General features: G+C 39.0%; 1 protein-coding gene across 2 annotated transcripts; it reads right to left on the minus strand.

Annotated features, from left to right (window-relative positions):
- Positions 1-12: 12 nt before the first annotated feature.
- glt1d1 (glycosyltransferase 1 domain containing 1) lies at positions 13-22,598 on the minus strand. 2 transcript variants are annotated; one of them, XM_053869621.1, is made up of 12 exons: positions 22,410-22,598; positions 21,405-21,556; positions 21,182-21,287; positions 20,135-20,186; positions 18,119-18,155; positions 17,565-17,621; positions 9,844-9,942; positions 8,703-8,752; positions 5,139-5,182; positions 3,215-3,335; positions 2,738-2,836; positions 13-1,496 (listed from the first exon to the last, which is right to left on the minus strand). In XM_053869621.1, the coding sequence occupies exons 1-12, from the start codon at positions 22,505-22,507 to the stop codon at positions 1,344-1,346; spliced, it is 1,068 nt and encodes a 355-aa protein (XP_053725596.1). In that variant the 5' UTR covers positions 22,508-22,598; the 3' UTR covers positions 13-1,343. The 2 variants fall into 2 exon arrangements, with proteins under 2 accessions (XP_053725596.1, XP_053725595.1); XM_053869620.1 differs by having other exon boundaries at positions 18,119-18,158.
- Positions 22,599-22,719: the final 121 nt, after the last annotated feature.

Genomic DNA, 22,719 nt, shown 5'->3' on the forward strand with positions numbered 1-22,719 from the left:
AAGCCAAAGGCGGAATAAAACTCATGTTTATTGAACAGTCTGTAAATGACATTCCTTGACTGGAACAACAAAACACTCAAAACAGAATCTGACATCAGCATCCCTTTTAACAACGGAAGGCTAACTGTAGCGTAAGGCTTCTGTGTGGGTTGCTTCAAAATACATACATTGTCCTCCTTTACCACTGACTGAAAACACAGGAGACGGTCAGGCTTTCCATCTGCTTCCCCATCTGTCATCCAATTCCCTTTCACCTGCATCAACTTTCAGGAATTTTCCAGACCAACTCTGTGGACAGTTTTAGCTTAAACTGTCAGAACCCTTGAACACAAACCTCGGACGGTCGTGATGTCGACATGCTTTGCTAGTGAGCTGGTATTATTCGTATTAACGGCTCTTAGCACCAGCCAGATTTGGCCGCTGAGTCTGAGTTCGACACCCGGAAGAATTTTATTGTGTTGACAAGAACGGGGGTGGTATAAATGAGGTGCCCTTATAAGTGATGTAGTGAGTAGATGTAGATGTAGATGTAGATGAGTACATGAGGTTTCATGAAACAGAGTTGCAGGGTTGATGAGGTTTCATGAAACAGTGTTGTGATTTTCAGGCCACCAGATGGCACTGTGTCTGGACTTGAACAGCTAATTCAATGAAACCTCACATCAACATCAATATCATTTCTAAGCCAAGAGTATTAGGACACTGTGTCATCAACCCTGCAATACTGTTTCATGATGCCTCATCTATTAGCCCTTACGCTCCACTGATTTGGTACAACTTACAAAATAAAAGTTTATACAGATATAACTTAACAAAGATGAAACTATATTTAAGCAGCTCACCTCCAATGCTACTTCGGCCAAAGGGGAAATTGTGCTTTGTTGAATGTCCTGCCACAAGTGAAGGAACGCATCAGCATAGATCTGCTATGTATAGAAAGAATGTGAGTGTGTGTCATCTCCTCACGCTGGTAGAGCGTCAACACGTTCCAATTGTTTATGATTTCATGTCATCATATTGTCCATCTCTGTCAGTCCGACAGTCAAAAAAACATCCTTTACTAATTCTAAAATGCAAATAAATAAACCTTCAACGGAGTTGGGCTTTTATTAGATAATTGATGTTGGTTAAAAACATAACACCGTACGTTAAAAATTGAAAAATAAATAATTATTCATCATATTAAAAACCATTACAGTACACCCCCCCGACATTCCTTGACCGAGTAGATAATGAAAACCAGACAGTGTGGTGCATCTATCCTATTGCTAACAATAAGAGTGTGCTGCAGTTCTGTGTAGCTGAGGTTGTTCAGACACTAAGTGGATTTGAAGGGTACATCTTCAGGCGCAGTGGAGGGAGCCCACAAGCCTCTGGTACGTTTCTCTTTCCTGCTCTGGACTGTGATGCTTCTGCACGTACTGCTTCCCATTCTTTACCACTTGTTCCCTCAAATCTTCGTCCGAAAGCAGCCTCTCAGACTGTCGTATAAATTCCTGTAAGATTGTAAAAACAAATTCAGATTCCTGCGTGCAGATCAGTGCACCGCTTTGCTTTTGGGTTTGATGCAGAAAACCGGGAGTATTTTGTGGCTCTGGATGAAAGTCCTGTCATTCCACGGGCCCTGTTTTTTTTTTTTTTTTTTTTTTTTCAAAGGACAACATAATAGCTGTCGTTTTTAATTTCCTTGTGAATGCAGGGGAGGGAAAAATAAACTGGGACAGTTATATATCACTACCCACCAGCTGCCTAGAGGGCAAGCGGAGAGATGAAATTGACAATTAAAAATAAGAGACGCTGCATTGATGGAAGGTCGATCAATCATCTTCATCCCAGCAGCTCATCAGCAGAGAGAAAAGACACAAGCGGAGACGTCAGCGCAGTGGGACGCCAGTAAGGAAGCCATTTTTTACACCAGCTAACTTCCTCTTCTTTAGAAAAAAGTGATGCGATTACGGCCGGAGAAGCTCTTCACATGTTGACCTCTGATATAGGAGAGCTATAAATCCTCGGCAACAGGATTAGGGCTCGACTTTCATAGCACAATCACTGTACTAGTTCATGTGAGAGCAAGAGCCGATGGTCATTTTGGAAGCGACACAAAGTAACCAAAAAGAAACTGGACAAGAAAATCAGATCTACCGCAAGAGAATGCTAAAAAAAGAAAGTCTAGCCCATTAGTTTTGTCGATTCGCAGAAAAGCCTGGCCAAGAGTTTGCAGTTGCGATTGGCTGGAACGGATCTGGCACAGACTCTCGGTCAGGACGGGCTGTTGTCAGGGTTTAACTTGTGGAAGTCTCGGCAACCATCTGTGCGAGCCTATATCTTACACACGTGACCCCCCCTGGAGTGGACTTATCCCCGCCTACAGCAGCAGGCATCTGCACCAGCCTGCCCTCTTTTTCACTGGACTTAACTTGTGTTGTTGTCCTTCTACTACTAAACTTATTAAATGTCAAACTGCTTGAACCTTCTGTGGGAGCTAGTTTCTACCATATGCTGCCATTAGATGATGGGATTTCTGTGGGGTTGGGGAAACGGTGACATGCCATTGACTTATGTGTCACTTCACATAGATGAAAGATATTATTTTTAGTAGATTTTCTTTAGTTGAATGAGCATGAGACGGCCACCGTGATACCATGGGCGTGCACACACAACCTCCTCCTTGCATTCCCACCTCAAGCTTAAGTGAGATTATGACTTGTGCTGACCTCATAAGGGTTCCTCTACAAACCTGAGGAGAAGCGTAAAGCAGTCCCGTGACCTGGTGTCGCACGATCGCTGCATTTCCCGGGATGTTCCTGACCACCACAGGTAGCTCCAGATCCATGGCCTGTTTACAGCAAACAGCACGACAGCGGCAAAAGAGAAGGACAACGTCAGAATCTGATTATTCTCATGTCCTCGTACCGATTTAACAACGTGCATCTGATAATACCTTCAGCAGGTTGCTGAGTCAAACATGCTAACATCCTAATCAGACCTTAAGCCTACTGTGGATTGTCTTAATCGACTGTGTTTAAAAGAGATTAAGTGGATTTGCTGCTTTGCCTCACTCAGGAACAGAAAGATCAGAGTCAAGGAATTAATTCGGGGAGCTGCGCCTGCAGTGGTCAACTGGGCTGTTGAGGAATAGCCAACCCATTTAATGAACAGCCCTTGTTCCGAATCTAAATAAAGTGCTAAACACGGCAACCTGTGTCCAGCTTACCTCCAAGATGGCGGCTGACATGCCCTCTGATATGGAGCAGTTCACCAGGGCGAAGCACCTTTTCATGGCAGCGTGCAGCTCCTCCTGGCTCCTCTCGTGGGCCAAGAAGACCCCGGGTGTTCTGTGATCGCAGAGCTGGAATCTAAGTGACTCACAGTTTATGAAGGCATGAATGACGCTGAGCGGCCGAGACAAGCTTCGGGTTGGAAATGTGGTTTAACTATGCGTGACAAACACAGACATTCCAGGTGAGGCTCAAACCATGTACGGCACTTTCCTGCAGCACAGTAGGTCTCTGAGTTGGGAGAGCTTTGGGCAGAAATATTTTTTAATTTGCCAAGACTGGGGAGTCGGGGAGTTGAGGCTTCGTCCAAAGCTTCTCTGGTTTAAACTGCTTCTACATGCTTGAACTAACTATTAAGCTGTCAGCAATTTCAGAATATTTTGTGTCATATTGATGCAAGTAGCAGGGTTGGCTGTAATTCACTTCATTTCCATCAATTCCTCTTCATTTTATATATATATATATATATATATATATAAAAAATGAAGAGGAATTGATGGAAATGAACTCAATTACAGCCAACCCTGCTACTATATATATATATATATATATATATATATATATATATATATATATATATATATATATATATATATATATATAGAATCACCAGTAGAAAAATGGCAGATCACAGACATGACACAAAACATCACAAAAAGTCATTTTGATTGGCAACGTTCTTGGTTAAGAAACTAAAAGAAATCCAGGAAACAAAGTGGTAGTCAGTAACAATTACTTTTTTAGACCAAAAAGAAAAACATGGACTTGTGTCTGTGATCTGCCTTTTTTCTACAAAATTAAAAAACTGAATGAACATCATCCAAGACTGGTGATTCCTTAATTTTCGCCATGGGTTGTATGTAAAGAAATGTTTCATCTTGTTTAATCTCATTAAACACAGTTTCCTCGTGAAGCAAAATACATTCTTAAGTCACATTACAAAGAGATTAAAAACAGGTAATTAATTTAAGTAGTTTAACTGCACAACTTTCGGCGATGATGTCGTCACTACCAGCAACAGTAACCACAGTAATTTCTGGACTATAAGCCGTTACTGTTTTCATACGGTCTGAGCCTGCAGCTTAAACATCGACGTGGCTGACATATGGATTTTTACAGGCTAAAGAGCGTCATGCTGCCAACATATTGCGCCTCGTCACATCAAACCAATGACATCACAGCGCTCAAATGTGCTGTTTTCGCCTGTGTGTCTACAGCTCTGCCAACAGAGCATCCAGGTGCACCAATGAACTTTCTACGGTGCAGACAGCACCACTGCACCCGCGGCTTATAGGCCGGTGTGTCTTATGTATGAACCTCTCTATTTTCCTTCTTAAATTTTGGGGGTGAGGCGAATATTCCGGTGCACTCTATAGTCTGGTATTTATGGTAATAACAACAGCAGTATGGCTACCTACCTATTACTGATAACAAGCGTTGACATAACATAAACATAAAGGTGGATAGCTGAGACATCAGAAAGGCAAGAATAGACCACAGATCCACTCGAAAAGATAGTCAGGATGTTTGGAACCAAGGGGTCGGTGGTGCTGACCGACCTAAGACCATGGGGTCAAATAGCTACTGTAAATGCGATAAATAAAAAATTGTGATGAAGCTATGAAGATGAGATATGAAGATATGAATTGATATTAAACGCCTTCATATTTATTTGATGGTAAAGACACATCAACAACAAAATCTAAATCTAAATCCCCTTAACCAGGAATTGACGATAGAAAGACCCTGTGAGGTCTGCCTTTTATTTGACATTTGAATATGACACAATGAAGTGCACATCTGATTCAAGCGCGCACACACACACCCTCGCGTACGCAGAAACAAAGAGGAATACATTACCGCTTCACAACAGCTTCTACTTCAATGGTGAGCGAAGGATCGATCTGAGGGGGAAAAGACAGATCAGGCACTTTTGCTATTTAGCAAGCAAAAGCCTCATTGTCAGCAGAGAGGACGCAATAAACAAAGGCAACAATTAATATTTCTACCATGAGAAATCATTTTGTGAAATCCTGTATTTTCAGAGATTGGGGTCAGGGTGGAGTGGGTGGCCAATCTGATTAATTGCTACGTGGGATTTGTGTGCATGAGTTTGCCAACAGGAAAGTCAAAGCGCAGCAATTTAGGTCAAAGATGTTGCCAAGCAAGGGGCTACTTCGCTCTTTCATATCATGGGGAATTTGGAAATGGAGTCTGCCGCAAAGCATGTGTGAATTCACATCAGCGAATCTAAACAGACTATTTTTTGCATCTGGACGTAATCTGGGATTAAGGGGTCGGTCGTGGAAGCAGCAGGGGACGGATCATATAGCGCAAATGATGCTTTTGCAGAGTCAATATTATTGGAACTCCAATCTGTTTTCCTGACGACTTTAATGTTGTTTTGTCTTCATGCTTTTCCCTGTACACGCTAAAGCATCATTGGCTTCTCAGTATCGAGGTTGTCGCCATGATAATTTGAGGTAATCTGATGGTTATGGTCACAGAGGACTGCGTCGCAACATGATCAAAAAAACTAACCCAATTTTTCCTCAAAATGACAAGTGCAGAGCACACTTATGATCGGAACAACTGAGGATTTATGTTATGATCGGTTGCAGCCTGCCACCTCTTCATGACCTGTATGCCTCTAGGACCCAGAGACGTGCAGGTCGGATCAGAGCCGACCCTTCTCACCCTGGTCATGGACTGTTTGTTCCTCTTCCCTCTGGCAGGAGGCTACGGTCCATCCAGACCAGAACCTCCCGTCACAGGAACAGCTTCTTTCCCTCGGCCGTCAGACTGTTAAATTCATGAACAGCCTTGTTGTAATGTTATTCTATTTATTTTATTTTATTTATTTTATTTTTTTTTTGTTGCACTTTATTCCAAGGCACTTTCCTAGTCAGTGGGCTCCCCACTGACCATGGCAATAAATTTGATTCTGATTCTGATTCTGATTCTGAGTACAAGCCATTTATTCATTTATTAATAATATGCCTCGCTGTTGTACAGTAAATCAAGGATTTAAATGTATGCAAGAAAAAAAAATGAACTGAAAACACTACATACATGATAATTTTTCTTCGGATTAAATAAAAAAAAAAAGGATTTTCTGCTACTTTCAATCATTTCTTTTAATAAAAATATAAAAGTATGTATTTTTACATTCCTTTTTATGACCTACGTTGCACAGATTTCATTTCATATCAAAATTAACAATTTATTAATAATAATATTTATTATTTGTTAATGAAAATATACGTTGTCAAGCCATCATGCTAAAATGATTTGGCTTTATTGTTGACAGAGAAATCTGAAATCACGTGTCAAATGTAAGGCACGTGGGCCGCATTTAGTCCACTATATTGTTGATGAATTTCTTTAAGTCTGACTGTAGAAGAAAGAGCAGCACCATAGGCAGAAGCTCTGGATTCAATCTCTACTCACACCTACAGTACAGAGTTTTCTGAGGGTGGCTGGACTCTCCCTGAATGTTATGGTGAGTAGCTCAATCATCCAGGTGAGACGGGAAGAGGTGCCACTGCTCCTCCTCATTCACGCCAGTGGCCAGTCAAGGCATCTGGGGAGAATGACGTCTTGGATTCTTGGCTCTTGCTGATGCCCCTGTGGCCGGACTTCAACTAAGCGCTGGATGATGCCTGTACATAAATACCCCATAACAAACTGCCGTGTTTTTTTTCCGTGCGATGTCTTTGAAGATTATAGTTTTCATGAGGTTATAACTGTGTTGTCATGCACAGTGTGAAATCATACAACTGGTTTGTTTATGAATCAAAGTCAGCTAACATCCTGCTGTGAAGGTGAACGGCTCAAACCAAATCTGATAACTCAGATCTGCTGGTCCCGTCTTTTCATCCACGTGACTTTTGAAGCAGAACCATTGTGATCCGGACGCCTAATTATTTTCGGTCTCTTGCATAAAATGTATTTATGTTTCTCTAAACTCCTCCGACTCCTCGTGCACATTTTCACGAGAGGTACACCATTATTATCAAGGGACATGCTGATGTAAAAAAAAACCCCACACATTTCCATTTCTGGGAGAAACAAACACCCTTTTCTGTGATTTCGAGGTGTCGAGATGAATCACGCGTCTCTGCCTCTACTGAACCATTTCATCAAACAACAACAGAGGAAGTGCAGCTCAGAGAAGCAGCGAGAGTGTGTAAGCCCCCTGGCCGTGTCTAATTGACTTGTTTTTTGAGCAAAACTACAGCGGAACATACCTTTAGTCTGACACCACTGTTTGAGAGAAAAGAACAGACACTAAGCACAAATGTTATATCAAAGCCTGTGATGGGGAAGATCAAGTCAAAACTGTCGAGAAATCAATAGGATTTGAAGAATTTGAAGAAAAGAAACAGGGGAGGATTAACTACTAAAGCCTGACACATGAATTGTGACTTCAAAATTGCAGAAAGAAACCCATGACAGCAACAGGCAAATGCAAATTATTATGGTAAAATATATATTTACTTGAAAGAAAGCGCAGTAAAAATGCATCTGCTAAACTCTTGTCTCTTGACACATTCTCCTTTACATAAAGTACATTTCCAGGAACAATACCCAGAACAGATGCGTGATGCTGCTCAACAGGATTTAAATCAACACATAAACATATTGGCGCATCCATGTGCAGTAAAACAACACACTATTTCCAGGTCACTGGTCAGGCAAGTGAGAGAGGGGGTTTCGAAAACAAGACAGTGCTTCTTGTCAGCACAGTTGGCTGAAGCTTTTTAGGCAGAAATCATCAGAAACTTCATTCAAAAAAAACAAGAAATACAACCTGAATGAAGGTATAAGGTGTTGCAAATGCTAATTTTGCGAGCTAACAACACACATGAAATGACATGCCTGACAAATCCAAGTGGAATCTCAGTAAAAGTGTGCACTCCCACAGTCTGTAGTATGAGTACCAGTCCATGACCCTGTTCACACTGAATGAAATTTACCAGGGGTTGTGGGGTTATTTTAATTACTCTATGAGATGTCTGTGATCTTAATCCTGTGAGAACCGGTCATCTATGTTAAATACAGTAGTAATACCATAGTAATTACCTTCAACATTTCAACACAGAGGTCATGAGAGAGTTCAAATCCACTGTGTGTGAGGGTGGAGTTGTGGGGGTGGTGGGGTGTGTGCCCACAATTTCGAGTAAATCTATGAGTGAATTTTGTGGAAATATCTGAATAAATCTTATCTAGAGGACAGGAAAAAAAATGCAGTAAAATGCTCGAAACACAGAGAAAATAATTTACTTTATATATTAACAAAAATACATTTTGAACTGTGAAACATTTTTTTAAGACTGCTCAAAAAAAACAAAACAACTTCATAATTAATAATTAAACTATAATTCTACCAGTTGTGAAAGTTCAGAAAGAGAGCCTTCTTACCTTGGGTCCAATTATGACCAAGATATTCTGAGGATTTTGAGCATGCCACTCTGAAGAAAAAACAAAATAGAGCACAAAAATATCATTAATAGCTGCAGGGGGGGGAAATATTAACGAATGGAGGAAAAAATAACAAATGTGGAGAGAAATAAAAAGAAGCAAACATTAAATAAAGGGCTGTAAATAGATTTTTTATATAACATTTTTAAAAGCTTACTTTAATATGTATTAAGAGAATAGATACAATAATGTGTAAGCAAGGTAATACAGAAAGTATTGTATATTTTACGAATCCCAACTCAACATTAAAAGTAGACGTTATTGCTCATCTTCAGATGGAATCACGTTGAGTGACGTGCTGCCAAATGTAATGCAACCATTATGACCAAACTGCATATGAATAATGATTGTACAGTTAGGTGAAGTTGCTGGGATTGGCTCCAACCCCCACCCCTCCTCCAGTGGCCATATTAAGGGAACAAGAGCTGGAAAATCAATGAGTGAATTGAATGTCTTATTTATTAGATCTGCTTAAATTAAAGTTTTGTCTACTAAAAAAGGAGTTCATTACTGGGTCATGGCATTGACATCGCTCAGACTGCCTGAGGTCCTCATTCTCTCTCGCTAAACGCCTGTGGAAAACTTCCATACTTCATGAGAGCAGACGCTGACATGTTGTGAAGATGCCTGAACCTCCTCACTTGCCTTCGGACAAATTGAAGAAGAAGAGGCTGCAAGTATTTGGCCGATGACCAAGATCCTCAACCCGGGCCGTCCTCCAAAACCAGATCTGACTCTCCACTATAATTTAAATCATCAGTTTCCAGGCAATCCACCATGCAGTGAGAATGTTCTTGAGTCAAAAGAGTGAGATTTAAAAGCAGAAAGGTTTTGTCATAAAACGCCGCACGAGGGCTAAACACACAAACGTGAAAGTCTCTGTAGGGTTAAGATAAGCTGTCACACTGTGCTAACTTACTCTGACTTTACATTAATTTTCAATTACAACCTCCATAAGTGATCTGTTATTCATGAGGATAAAGCCATTGCCCCACCACAAGCCAATAGATGAGCAAGAACCCTTAAAGAAAAGGAAAAAGAGTTGCCACCGAAACACATGGTGCTCTCATGCATGACGTACCTGAAAAGACCTGAGCCAGATAGAGAGGGTCCTTGACTTTTCTGAGGCCACAGATCAACAAGAAGACACGCAGCTGATCCATATGCTCTCTGCTTACTCCTGGAGAAACGCCAGACACTCAGAATGACAGCGCAACAATAACAAAACACTGCATAATGAACATCCAAAGTACATCGGCAGATAATGAAAGCAATACATCACCCAAGGTCACGAGGAAAATTGAAACAGCAGTGACTAATGCGCGAGCACAATTTTCTGATCAGGGCTCTGAAACTCGACGAACAGACATGAAGGGTTGCAGCTGCGGCGACGCATAGAAGAGCATCACAACTTTAGTTCCAGTTGAATACTTAAGAATGGAACAATAATCTCCATCAGAATCATAATCAGCGATGGAAAACATCAGCGCAGACTCAACCCTGACGCGACAATTTAGCTGATGAATCGACACACTGGTGGGGAAAAACAAATAAGGCAAATCAAAGCAGGGTGTGAACAACAGCAGTGAAACTAGTACAATTAAAATAAATCAACAATTAAAAGAGGGTGTGCTCTATTAGAAATAAGCATTTGAGATCATGTACAACATAAATCAATATCATAATTTGGCCAATGACGGTATTACCCTGCCGTGGAAGACGAAGCGCTCCAGCCAGCTTAAGCAGCTGGTGGAAGGAAAACCTCGGATGGACCTGAGGAAACCCCCATGACCTGGCAAAGGTCAGGCTCGTGAAAGAAAAGGATGAATGAGTGACATTACTGTGCTCAGTATTTACAGCAAGCAATCGGGCGACTCACTTGTTAAATTGCTTTTAGTTTTATGTCGCCCCTTTACACAGCAACAGCTCACATTTCACTGTGGGTCAAACTGCTTTAACATCGAAAAAAATGTAGCCAATTCACTGATAAAATCAAAGCTACCAGCAAAGCACTAAATACTAGATAGAATAATAGATTATTTTAGTAGCCCTTTAGATCAAGGGACACTTATAAATAAACTATGTTAGTATGTTGCAGAAAATTTGCTAGTTATTTATAGAAAAATATAACTCAAAATATCAAATAGCAACATTGTACCATTATAATGTTATTTTTGCTTGCTAGTGTGATGTTGACTTGCTTTTTAAGTCGGCTATATCACTATTTAATACATACATACTTGGATATGCTGCTACATTTTTAAAGTGTTTAATAAAATATTTTCTTTTTGAACGGTGTAGTTTTTCGGTGATTTCAGGAACGACTCATTTCTCCACTGGATTTAACTCAAAGTCTAACTGGACTGACATAACAACAAACCTGTTTTCATGCACATCATATTGTCGCATCGCATTATCCAAGTTCCCCCCGTAAAATGATGGCTGTAATTACAATATATCGTTGATAGAGTATCGCAATATATATCGCAATGTATCGTATCGCCACTCATGTATCGTATTGCCAATACACCGCCCTAGTTATTCATCATTATGCATTACCTTGTTCACCCTAACTGTCTTCAACCAACACAACTCTAGCTAATGATTATGTACAGCAAATAAGCAAAGAATTGCTTTTTTTAAAGGTTAATGTGTTCCCTTTTCTAAAGTGCTGGATGCTCTGTACTGACGTTCATTGATTTTTGATGACATGAAAGCATAAAAAGCTAGGAACTTCAGTGTTGTCCTCAGATCTAGATGAAAGACACTGAAGCAGCTCTGCTCTGAAGACAGCCGAAGAGAGGGAAAAAGGAAGCCCAAAATTTGAAGACACAATTTTAAAAGGAAATCGTGTTTCCTTATCGAAAAAAAAATCCTGTTGAACCAGCCCCATGAATATTCAGTTTGAGTGTGTGTGTATGTGTGCGTGTGTGTGTGCGTGCGTGCGTGGTTGACTAGTGTTGGATGATGGTGGGAACACATATGAGTTTCAGCACACCACATTAATCTTCACTCCCATTGCTCATTCAGTGAAGAACGGGCCACAATTGACGGAGTGATGACAAGAGCATATGCACGGATGAACATGCTGACGGGATCTGAGAACACATGGTTTCATTAGCAGTGTCCATTTAGCTGATTTAGCTGCAATGATCTAATCCGTGCTCATCTTCACAAAGTGCCACCCCTATTCACACTTCGTATTAAACTCCAGCTTTATTTGGCCGGAATTTCTAACATCAGAAATGCAAGATTTAACTCGTAAAAATGTCTTTGAGAATGCTTAAGAGCTCAAAGCTGGGGCTATTTAAACAATAGGTTTTAATGCAGACAGTTATTCAGATACAAAATGTATCTGACAAAAGTAACTTCATGGGAAATAATACAATGCTATGACACTAGAACAGAAAATTAAAAAAAAAGAGAAGAAACAAAAGGTGGGTTTATATTTTAAATCTCATACACTAGAACTGTTTTTACCATTTCTAGTGTATATATATATATATATATATATATATATATATATATATATATATATATATATATATATAAATAAATAATATTATTATCTATCTTTTGTCATAACTCCACAGTACTGGGATTAAAGTAAAATTCCTACATATTAGTCAAAAGTAGGTTAACAGCAGATAGCTCCAGACACAATGAGGATTTCTGTTTCTCAGTATTTATGCTTTAAATGGAATTAGTAGTCACAGAATAGATAAAAAAACACAAGATAAATACTTTGGTTTGTTTCTCTTTGTTACTAAAGAAAAAACAACAATGTATTTGGGTAAAGGGATTGTGCCACAAATCGGCTTGTGTCCTTAATTTGACTGGATTAGAAACAGACACCTCATTATACTGTTCTATATAGTCACTCAATTAAGGTAATTGTTTGTTTCAACATCCGTAATTCTCATGCACAGTATTTTGGATTTTTACACAGCGAACAAGATGCTTTAATGATGAGATGATCTCTAATCCGCTGAATGCTATAGTGTTTGAGCCAAGCAAAGTAGAAGAAACTGAGAATTAAAACACTAAGAATTCACAGGGAAAATAAAACATTCACCTACAAAATATACTTAATTTAGACACAAATTATTTTACTTGAGATTTATGGCTCAGTTGATGATTCATAAACAAACATTTACTACAGTAGGAGCCCTCAATACTACACAGACGTACAGTATACAAATGATACACTGATAGGGTCGGGCGTGACTTGGGGATTGCGTGACATAAAATATAAGCACAGAGAGAAAGGGCAGTGCCAAGAATTCATGCCATCAATATGACAAGATACTGTAAAAACAAACAGAGAAGAGAGAGAAGAGCATCATAGGGAGCCAAACAAAGTGAGTCCTGCACCATGAAAGGACGCCACCAGCCCCTTTACTTTTTATTTAATAGTGGAGTGGCACGCTCAAAACTAAGTGGACCAGAAATATATATATATATATATATATATATATATATATATAGTCACCATAGTTTCAGATTGAAGGTAAAAATAGTAGATATATGTCTGGTCCACTTGGTTTTGAGTATATATATATATATATATATATATATATATATATATATATATATATATATATATATATATATATGAATACTGGATAACACTATAGATTGGGGAACACAATAAATACTATAACTATAATAAATTAATGTCTTGCTTATTTCCGGTCAGTTATCAGTAATTATGCTGTTGTTTAGTGTGAACTTTTCCTGGATAAAATGTAGTCTTGCATAACAAGACATTAATAAGTCCTTTATAAAGAGTAATTACAGGGTAATATGCTGCAAATACACACACAAATGAGTTTACCTAATCTAAGGTGGGACCGAAAACTGTAAACTGCAATATATTCTGTTCTGTTTCGTAATACAACATGAAGCTGAACAATAAAACCAGCTATGATGTTCAAAGCGTATTGAAGGTGCAAGGCTCCGAGAGACTTTCTTACACCTCATCAATTATTGAACAAACAAGAAATCACTCGCAAGACAAGATAAAAACAGGCCACCTGCATGCAGGCCCTCGATCTATCACGGTTCTCGGAATGGTGGCTTATTCCACAACGTTCTTCTCAGCCCCACAGCTCATGTACTCTTTTAACGCCACATGACAGGGCACGCAGCGGGCGGAACAAACATGGCTTTCATGGGCCAACATCTGAGGACCGCTGCTGAAATCTCTGCTTTTGATAAGTGTACGACACCCAAGGGATGACATAATAAAAAAACACAAAGACTAGTATGTTCCCTCAGTTGGGACGTCTTTTTTTATATTTTACAGAGGACATATTTGAAATGAATGTGCTGTTAATGCTGTGTTTAGTCAACAAAAATAAACATGAAAAGACCTTTGTGAGAAACAAGCTGCAATAACCTCTTGTTATGCCTGGAAAGCTAAACAATTTAAGTCTTATATTTTATTTTGTTTAGGAAAACAATGTGGAACAAATGAAAGAAAAAAGGAGTAGAAACTGGAACCCTAAAATACAATTTGAAAATAATGAAATTAATAGTTCAAATGTAACTGAAGTGAAAATTAAACTATTGTTATTATAATTTTGATTATTTCATTGTATTATCATGTTCCCCACAGTTCCAATTCATATTACATCATTTTAATGAAATGATTATATGTTTAAATAATTCTGATCTGACAATGTTGACATGCCATCAAACGCTGTTGACCTCAATGCCCAGAGATTGAGGTCCGGATTGGGTGGGCCGGAGGACCTGAATGACGTGGCAAGATAAACTGCAACTGTCAATGGTGGTTGCAATATCAGAAAGAAGATGACTATGACAAAAAGTTTCAGGACACATGATGCAACTAGACACATCGTGACATTGTCTGCCAGCATTAAGTCCTGCAAAAACAAGCCGCCAACAAAACAAGGACATCCGAGACAGTGTGGAACCTTCACTCAAAACTTGCAAGTATTTCATAAAAAAGAGACAATGTTCTATGGCATTTTAATGTCTTCAAGCAGACTCAACTACTGCTAGACAGCCAAATAAAAAGTTACAGTCACAATTTAGATTAGGGAACATGCAGTATATGATAGAGGTAGAATTGATTCATAAGGTAATTGTGATCCAATAACGTAAAACTAAATAATAAAGCGTACATTTGGTCAAAGTGCTAACCGTGGCTGTATTTGAGTATTTATAAAAAGTATAATTCACTCTACAATAAAAGCAGTTTATGCTCTTGCCCTTGCAAAACAGGCTTTTTTCAGTATAAGGTGCTTATTATCGTTATATAAACTAAATATATTTTAACCCTGGAATGGTCACCAAAGGTTCCCACCAAATTACATCAGAATTACTGAGGCTAGAAAGCGAAGAAGCAAGTCATTAGTTTATTAATAGTCCCCCATACAACAGTGTTACCACATTTGTTATTTAAGAGTTGCACACATCAGCACACAATTTAAAAACACATTGGTGCAGTCTTTTTTTTGTTGTAGAGCGTGTGGAGGAGTGAAACACACAGTACACAGACAATTCTTACATTAAGCTTTGACCATCAAAGCTGCAATAGGAAGATCTAAAGCCATTTATCTTGGAAGCCAACACCACTGCAATAACAGCAGCCATATCTTAACTGTAGAAGGGGCAGTAAATCATTCTATTTGATTCTATGGTCTATCTCCTCTGGGGTCACATTGACTGCTACTTTCTAATGTCGATATACAAGTACAGATAGAGCATTATCAAATGAGTCTACGACCACTGTGGTCCAATTAATCGGTTTGTAAAGAAAAACAAATTCCAAAAGAAAACAGACCAAACGCTTCTCACGTTAAACCAAGAGAACAAGAAAATGGTAATTCCTTCTACAAAGGGGAAGACAGCTCTGGTGAGACTCCCATTTCAAGTATAGCAAAGGGGAAGTGACTGTGGGCAATTACTGTGACTTGCACTAGTTGTGAAATGTGGTGACAAATAGCTCTGGGCAGGACGGCTATAAATCAACTGTTTTTTCTCCTCACTCAGTGGGGATTTCTGTGAGCATTGTACAGTGTACATGGGTGGGCTTAACATCCCAAGTCCAATTTAAAGCCTAGAATGTGTGTAAACGATGCAGCGATAACAGTGTATATACATTGTCAGACCAGTGATAGGCTGTAACAACCACTCTTGGCCGCGGCATCTATTGTGTAAATGATTGAATTATTGGAGAAAAACTAAATAAAATAAATAGATAAGCAAATGAAAAAATAAAAGTTGTGGAGTGCACACAAATAATAACATTGGTCCACACGGCATGAGGCTCAATATTAATAATAACAATGGCCAGTGCCTACAGTGTTCCACAAAGAGTGTCAGCTGAAGACAGGGTTCTCCGGCCGGTACTCAATTTTTGGCTGACAGATCTACACAAAACATAAACCAAGAATGGAGTTCATGTGCACCTTGGAAGAAGCCACTCCTGTCCCAAAAAACATTACTTTCAAGTTCACATCAGAGCACCTGGAGTTCCACAGCACTATTGGCAAAATATTCTGTGGGACTTGAAACCAGAATTGAGACACACCATACGATGTGTAGAGGAAAAAAGGCACAGCACACCAACATCACCAACATGTCACAAAGCTTAATGTTTTAGGCTATACGATTTGTGGGCTACTGTAATGGCATGTTTTTAATTTCCAATTTCATCTACTAAGTGCAAACTTGTCTTCAGGTTACGCTGTGTGTGAGAAGGTGTCTGCACCCTGTGGTGGACTTGCAACCTGCCGACAGTGTACCCCACCTCAGGGTGAGATTGGGTCCAGCACCGAACGACCTCAGACCAGAAAACAAATTAATGTGTAAAGTGGTTCAGGATGAAACCTAAAAGGCTGCCCTTCATTTACTATTCAGGGATGTGGAGAGCTGGAGCTAATCCTTCTGATATTAGGAGAGAGTCTGGGGACACCATGAACAGGGAAACTTCAGAGTCAACAGTACATGCTCCGTATAATCGGGGAGGGAGACCAGATCTCCCATATAGAACAGACAAAGTCCACATGAGAAGGCTCAACCTCATATCGAAATATCGAAACACAAATATCGAGATACTTGATTCCTCTATATTTTTGCTGAAACATCGCGACTCTTGATTCGTCTTGATATTTTAAGTTTACATTTAATATATATCGGTAGATACTTGGATATGCTGCTGCATTTGCGACATGTTCAGTACGTTAATGTGTTCTCTTTGCACACTGTAGTTATTTTATTTATTAAGGGAGTCACTCATTTCTCTGTCGAACAACGAAATTTAACTAAACGTCTAACTGGACTGACGTCATCACAATAAACTTGTTTTAATGTTTTGATATTGTAGAGCATTATCAGATTTCTTCCTGGGAGATGATGGTTCTTATTACAATATATTGCTGAACTTACACTATTGCAATATATTGCAGTGTATTGCATCACCACTCCTGTATCGCATTGCAAGACACCTGCCAATACATCGCTCTATTCTTCTATTCACAATCAATTACAGGGCGGAACTTCGGGTTTTGACCTGTTCAACAGGTTAAAAACATGTCTGTCTGTCGGATGAGGCTTCGTGAAACAGTGTGGTCATTTACAGATGCCACCTGATAGTCCTCTTTGCTCTGGAATCTTTGGCGACTTCACTGAAAACCAACATTTTAAGCTCGATTACTAGAACAGTAGAGGACCTACATCAGTACACTACACCATATAATGTCATCAAGAAGACTAATATGCTGTCAGTATTTCAGAATGGCATTGAACCACTCTGAAAGCACATGGCACCTGCACTCCGTAGGAATTCCAACCAGCAGAACGTCTCCGCTGCTTGGGTCTGGATCCCTGTGAAGTACAGATAAAACGATTCAAAGGAAAAAAGTTACAGTTTCAAGAGCACCATTATGAGCTAAGTTTGATTACTTGTGCAATATTTCTAATTGAAAATCATTTTTTTTTAACTTTCAGATTAGATGAAACACCAGGGTACTCTGTAGGTGTTATCAGTCGAGCAAATGGAGTATAAAGGTTTATTTAAAAACGATAATTGAAGCGCTCTACACCGGTGTGTTCAGTAACCCAGGCAAAACCACGTGTGGGCCAAGCTCATCCAGGCAGCAGGCCCAGGACACTCCTTTAATCCGTGAGGGGGTGCACTTGCCAAACAAGGATACTGGCAGGGAATATCATGGAAAAGCGATTTGGGATATTCAGCATGACATGCCATCTAAACTGCAGGGCGAGGCAGCTCTTTTATTGCCATGACATATTAAGAGATGAATATATATCAATGCAGTTGTTCAGCGAAGATCAACTGAGGATGCTCTTTATGATCTGCTTACCTTGAGGCTGGACACAGATTTTACTCCCTTGGGAAAGCTTCTAGGAAATAAATAAGAAGAATTTGATTAACAAACAAAAGCCACTGCTATAAATCTGAACTGACAGGCAGCATTTGATCAAGGTAATTAGATTTAAGTTTTGTTGGATTTGTTTCATGCGGAACAGAAGCTATTTCCACAAACAGCACGCTTAAACCAAACTCCCAGTTAAGAAATAAACACAGCAAGGTAATTGTTAAGATAATGGCACTTCAGTGAAATAAATCATGAGGGGACGGAAAGGAAATTGACTAGATGGAATCAGACTGCATCCGTCCTCTATGTGTGTGTTTTCTGTCACAATAAAAAGTGTAACAATGTCTCTCAGTGGCTGTCCTGTCCGCCTGCTGTCACCACTAAATGGCAGAGATAAAACATCCCTCTCGCTGGAATCCGCAGCCCGCGGCTGGGATCTAATCTGAAAATAAAACACTATTATATTGTTTAATGTCAAACTATTATGGAACACAGTAGCAGAGTGTGTATATTAAACGTTGATGTGCTGTATTTATTGAAGCCGTCAGAATCCTGCTGCTAGTTGAAGTACCCTCTAAACTTTTTCTTTACACTGATGCTTAATGTAAACCTGGGTCATGACCTCAGCAAACCTCAGATATATATAAAAGTCGATTCCTGCCCTGCAATTTATATATATATATATCTTGTTGATTTGTTAAGAATAGTCATTGAAAGTTAATGTGAAACAACACCAAAAATATTAACCATTAATAAACAAGTAACTTTATTTACTTTACTATTATTGTTTTTTTTACTCATAAATTTGAAGTACCCTCTAAACTTTTTCTTTACACTGATGCTTAATGTAAACCTGGGTCATGACCTCAGCAATCCTCAGATATATATAAAAGTCGATTCCTGCCCTGCAATTTATATATATATATATATATATATATATATATATATATCTTGTTGATTTGTTAAGAATAGTCATTGAAAGTTAATGTGAAACAACACCAAAAATATTAACCATTAATAAACAAGTAACTTTATTTACTTTACTATTATTGTTTTTTTACTCATAAATTTGAACTGAGTCCTATGTTCAAGTTCCCATTCATCTTGGGTGCTATTTAATTAGACTTCCACTTCATGACATTAAAATATTCAGTCAGCTACAAAGACAATAGCAATTCATACGCAAAAGAGCAGCAATCATACCTTAAAAATGGCCTGTGACACATGGATGGATGGCAGGTCAAAACAATGCGGCCTCATGGGAAGCTACAACTTCCTTCATGCCAACTCAATTTTGGTATTGTTCTGCAGGTCATTACTCATAATTATATTAGAGGGGCTCTATTGTGTATTTATTTTCTTCGACTTCAGTCAGTTGAATACTTGGAGAAGCTTTGTATCAAGATACAAATTGAAATGTTTATATTTATACAGGAATAGTGACTTAAAATTTACAAAATGACTCAGTTTTACATTGATAAAATGACTAGGAAATGGCTGATATGCCACGGCTCTGAAAACATGGGAAAGCTTAAGGGGCTTTTCACACTGCAGATTTTGTCCCGGGTGGCCTGATTCTGATACGCTTCCTGCTCTGCAGCCTCGCACCTCTGCGCCTCAGGTGATGTCCTTTTTTTTTTTTCTTCTAAGCTGGTGGTTCGCTGCGCAAAATAGCTGGTTTGCAACCCACAATGACGCACATCTCAAGGAAGTCGTCACAAGTCAAAACCAGCCTGAACTATTTACCAGAATCGACTTTACCACCTTATTTCTCTGTTAGTTCATAACACTACGAGTCAGCTTCAACTCAAACATTACAAGGCAGAGTCCACACTGCGAAAAGCCCCTAATAGGGCCCCTTTAATGTAGCAACACTCCTCTGCAGTGCACTGCTTTGAAGCTGTTCATGCCAATGTTATCGATATAATTGATTATGAACTGTGCTAATGGTGACTGTTTATCTCATGAAAGAGGAATCAATGTGTGAGGGAAATGCCTTACCAGAAACAGCTCAGCCCTCTTTTTCATTTTTTCAGTGAACGCAACCGCAAATCTGATGGGGAAAGAGAAAATAAATAAATAATTAAATACGTTTTATATACCAAACTTTGTGTTCTTTGAAGGTGATGCTTGATCTTTCCATATTTTACAATCACTGAATAATTCATGACATGCATTATCAGATGACAAGGTTTCTTATATAATACCAATGTTCTTTTTGCGCCCCCACACACAAAAAAATGAATATATTAAAACAAACTAAGTATGTAATAATGTTATTATTATTAATAATGATGATGATTATAATAGTATAATTATGAAAAAAATGAGGAAAATTAACAGCAGGCAGGAACCCAAGAGCAGAGAGCCCTCTGGAGGAAAGATATCTAAATTTAAAAATGCTTCGTGATGTTAGTTAGACATTTCAAATTTCAAAGTTAATTTATATTTATGCATGAAAATGACTGCTTCTCAAAACAGTTTGAAAAAAATTGCCAATATTTGGATTACATGTGCAATTTCCTGCTCTATATGTATGCTTCCCCAAAATCAAGCAATTCCATAACAACTTGAAGTAGTACTTGAAGATACAGTACTGAACTCATAATACTTTTCCAAACTGGGACAACAAGAACCCTATTAATACACAGGGGAGACATCTGCTCATTTCTGTCTGCCAGCAGAATCCAAAATGTCTTATTAGCATTTCAGTGTAAGGGCAGAGGACAGGCAACTCACCTTGATGTTGGACAAGCCTTATTTACAGTGTAGAATCGACACCATTATATTTAATAGTCGAGGCGAGTGCCAAGCAACGACAACCCGCACAAATGAGTTGGACCTGGACCTAATCGCGAGCTGTCTCCACAACATTAGTCATTTATTTTCACTTTTTACAACTAAAAATGTATCCCTTATGTTTCCATCTGTCACTAATTGCAAAAAGCACATGTATATCAAGTGATAACTAAAGGCTCATTAGGTTATATTTTAGAAAGACGCCCTCTTGTTAGACACTCGTGTGATTTATTGTTGTGTTTTCATCACCTGGCCTTCAGAAGCACCTGCTCCATAACCACACGCTTCCGCTCTTCTTTCACATCTTCATTTATGTCCGTTCCACCAAAAATGACACCAAATGGTATTTTTGCATCTATTGTGAGAGTCGGACAGAGAGAAGAGCAAACAGATCTGAGCAACAGTGAAACATAAAGGGAACGAAAAAGGGAGTGTCATCCACATGTAGTTTTGCCAACACAAGGATGTTTACCTATGAGCAGTCTGCCTGCTCTAAACAGATGAATGGCCAACGCTCCTTCGAATGGCGGACTCTGGGAGATGAGCTCAGACACTTCTGAGGTGGACTGGAATTCATCAGCATCTCTGAGTTCACAAACATGTCCTGCAGACTCGATATGTGACCTTAAATGGACATAAAGTGAAAGAAATTGTACGGCTCATTGTATCAAAATTCACGCATATGTCAAAGCAAAAGCATGAAAAACCACCCCTAAAACACTATTTTTTTACTTATCTTACTTATAATTATATCCTTCCTTACCAAACCTAATGCCCTGCGATCTTTATTGACAATAACACTTCAGTTGGCAACCTGGACAGGACTAAGCGGTGGTTACCTGAAGATGAATTTATGCAACACTTCATTTGGCAGAATAAATCCACAATATGATATTATAATTATTATATTGAATTACAAAAAGCTGTAATCAAAGTGCATTTAAATCCCAGAATGAAGTCAACGTGTGCTGGTGAGGAAGACAAAAGGGCAGAGAAGCACAACTTAGTTACACTGTTACAGTACAATAGTGTCATCGAAGCTCCCTAGCAAGGGGAGTTTCCTTCAAAACAAAAACATGCTTCATTTTATTTGACTTCAACTTAGGAACAGGCATAATCCAACTGAACACAAGTTAAATAAATGGATATTAAATTCCCTATGGTTTGGGAATGCTGAGACAGACAGATGTTATGTGTTTAGAACCTGTCATTTGGAGCACTACATTCATCCTTGAAACACCATTTTTATTCAATTTAGAGTCGAAAATTAACCAATTATCATACTTAATTTGACCCACTCTGCTTTTAGTTTTAAAAGTCTTCATCAAAAAATATCGAAGAAGCATAGCGAAATGTGTCCAAAATGGTGTACTTTGCTATTAACAGGAAACGCTTTCCTGTGGTTGTGTGAGCTTTCTGTCATACAAGACGCAGATCCAGAGCAACAGCTGACGAATGCGACTGCAGCATGCTTTACCTGATTCGTTCTGCTGTTGTGTTGTTCCCTGTATTTGGACTGAGACAAGCGAAGAAGAGCAATTTCATTTCTACGCTGTTTACTCGAATGATTTGCATGCATTAAGACATGTAAGGTGACTAATGCGGGCGCATTTCCTGGACTGTGGTTTGTGTACACGGAGCAGGTAGTGGATGACATGCTTGAACTGTTTACATGTCCGCCCACTATACGGTCCCCCGGAAACACACGACCGTGCTTAAAAGTCGCACTAAAATTAATTGTTCTAGTTGCATTTATCTCAGCTTATTTGGGGCATAAATATATGAAT

The sequence above is a fragment of the Synchiropus splendidus genome, chromosome 7 (genome assembly GCF_027744825.2).
Source record: "Synchiropus splendidus isolate RoL2022-P1 chromosome 7, RoL_Sspl_1.0, whole genome shotgun sequence".
Taxonomy (NCBI): domain Eukaryota; kingdom Metazoa; phylum Chordata; class Actinopteri; order Syngnathiformes; family Callionymidae; genus Synchiropus; species Synchiropus splendidus.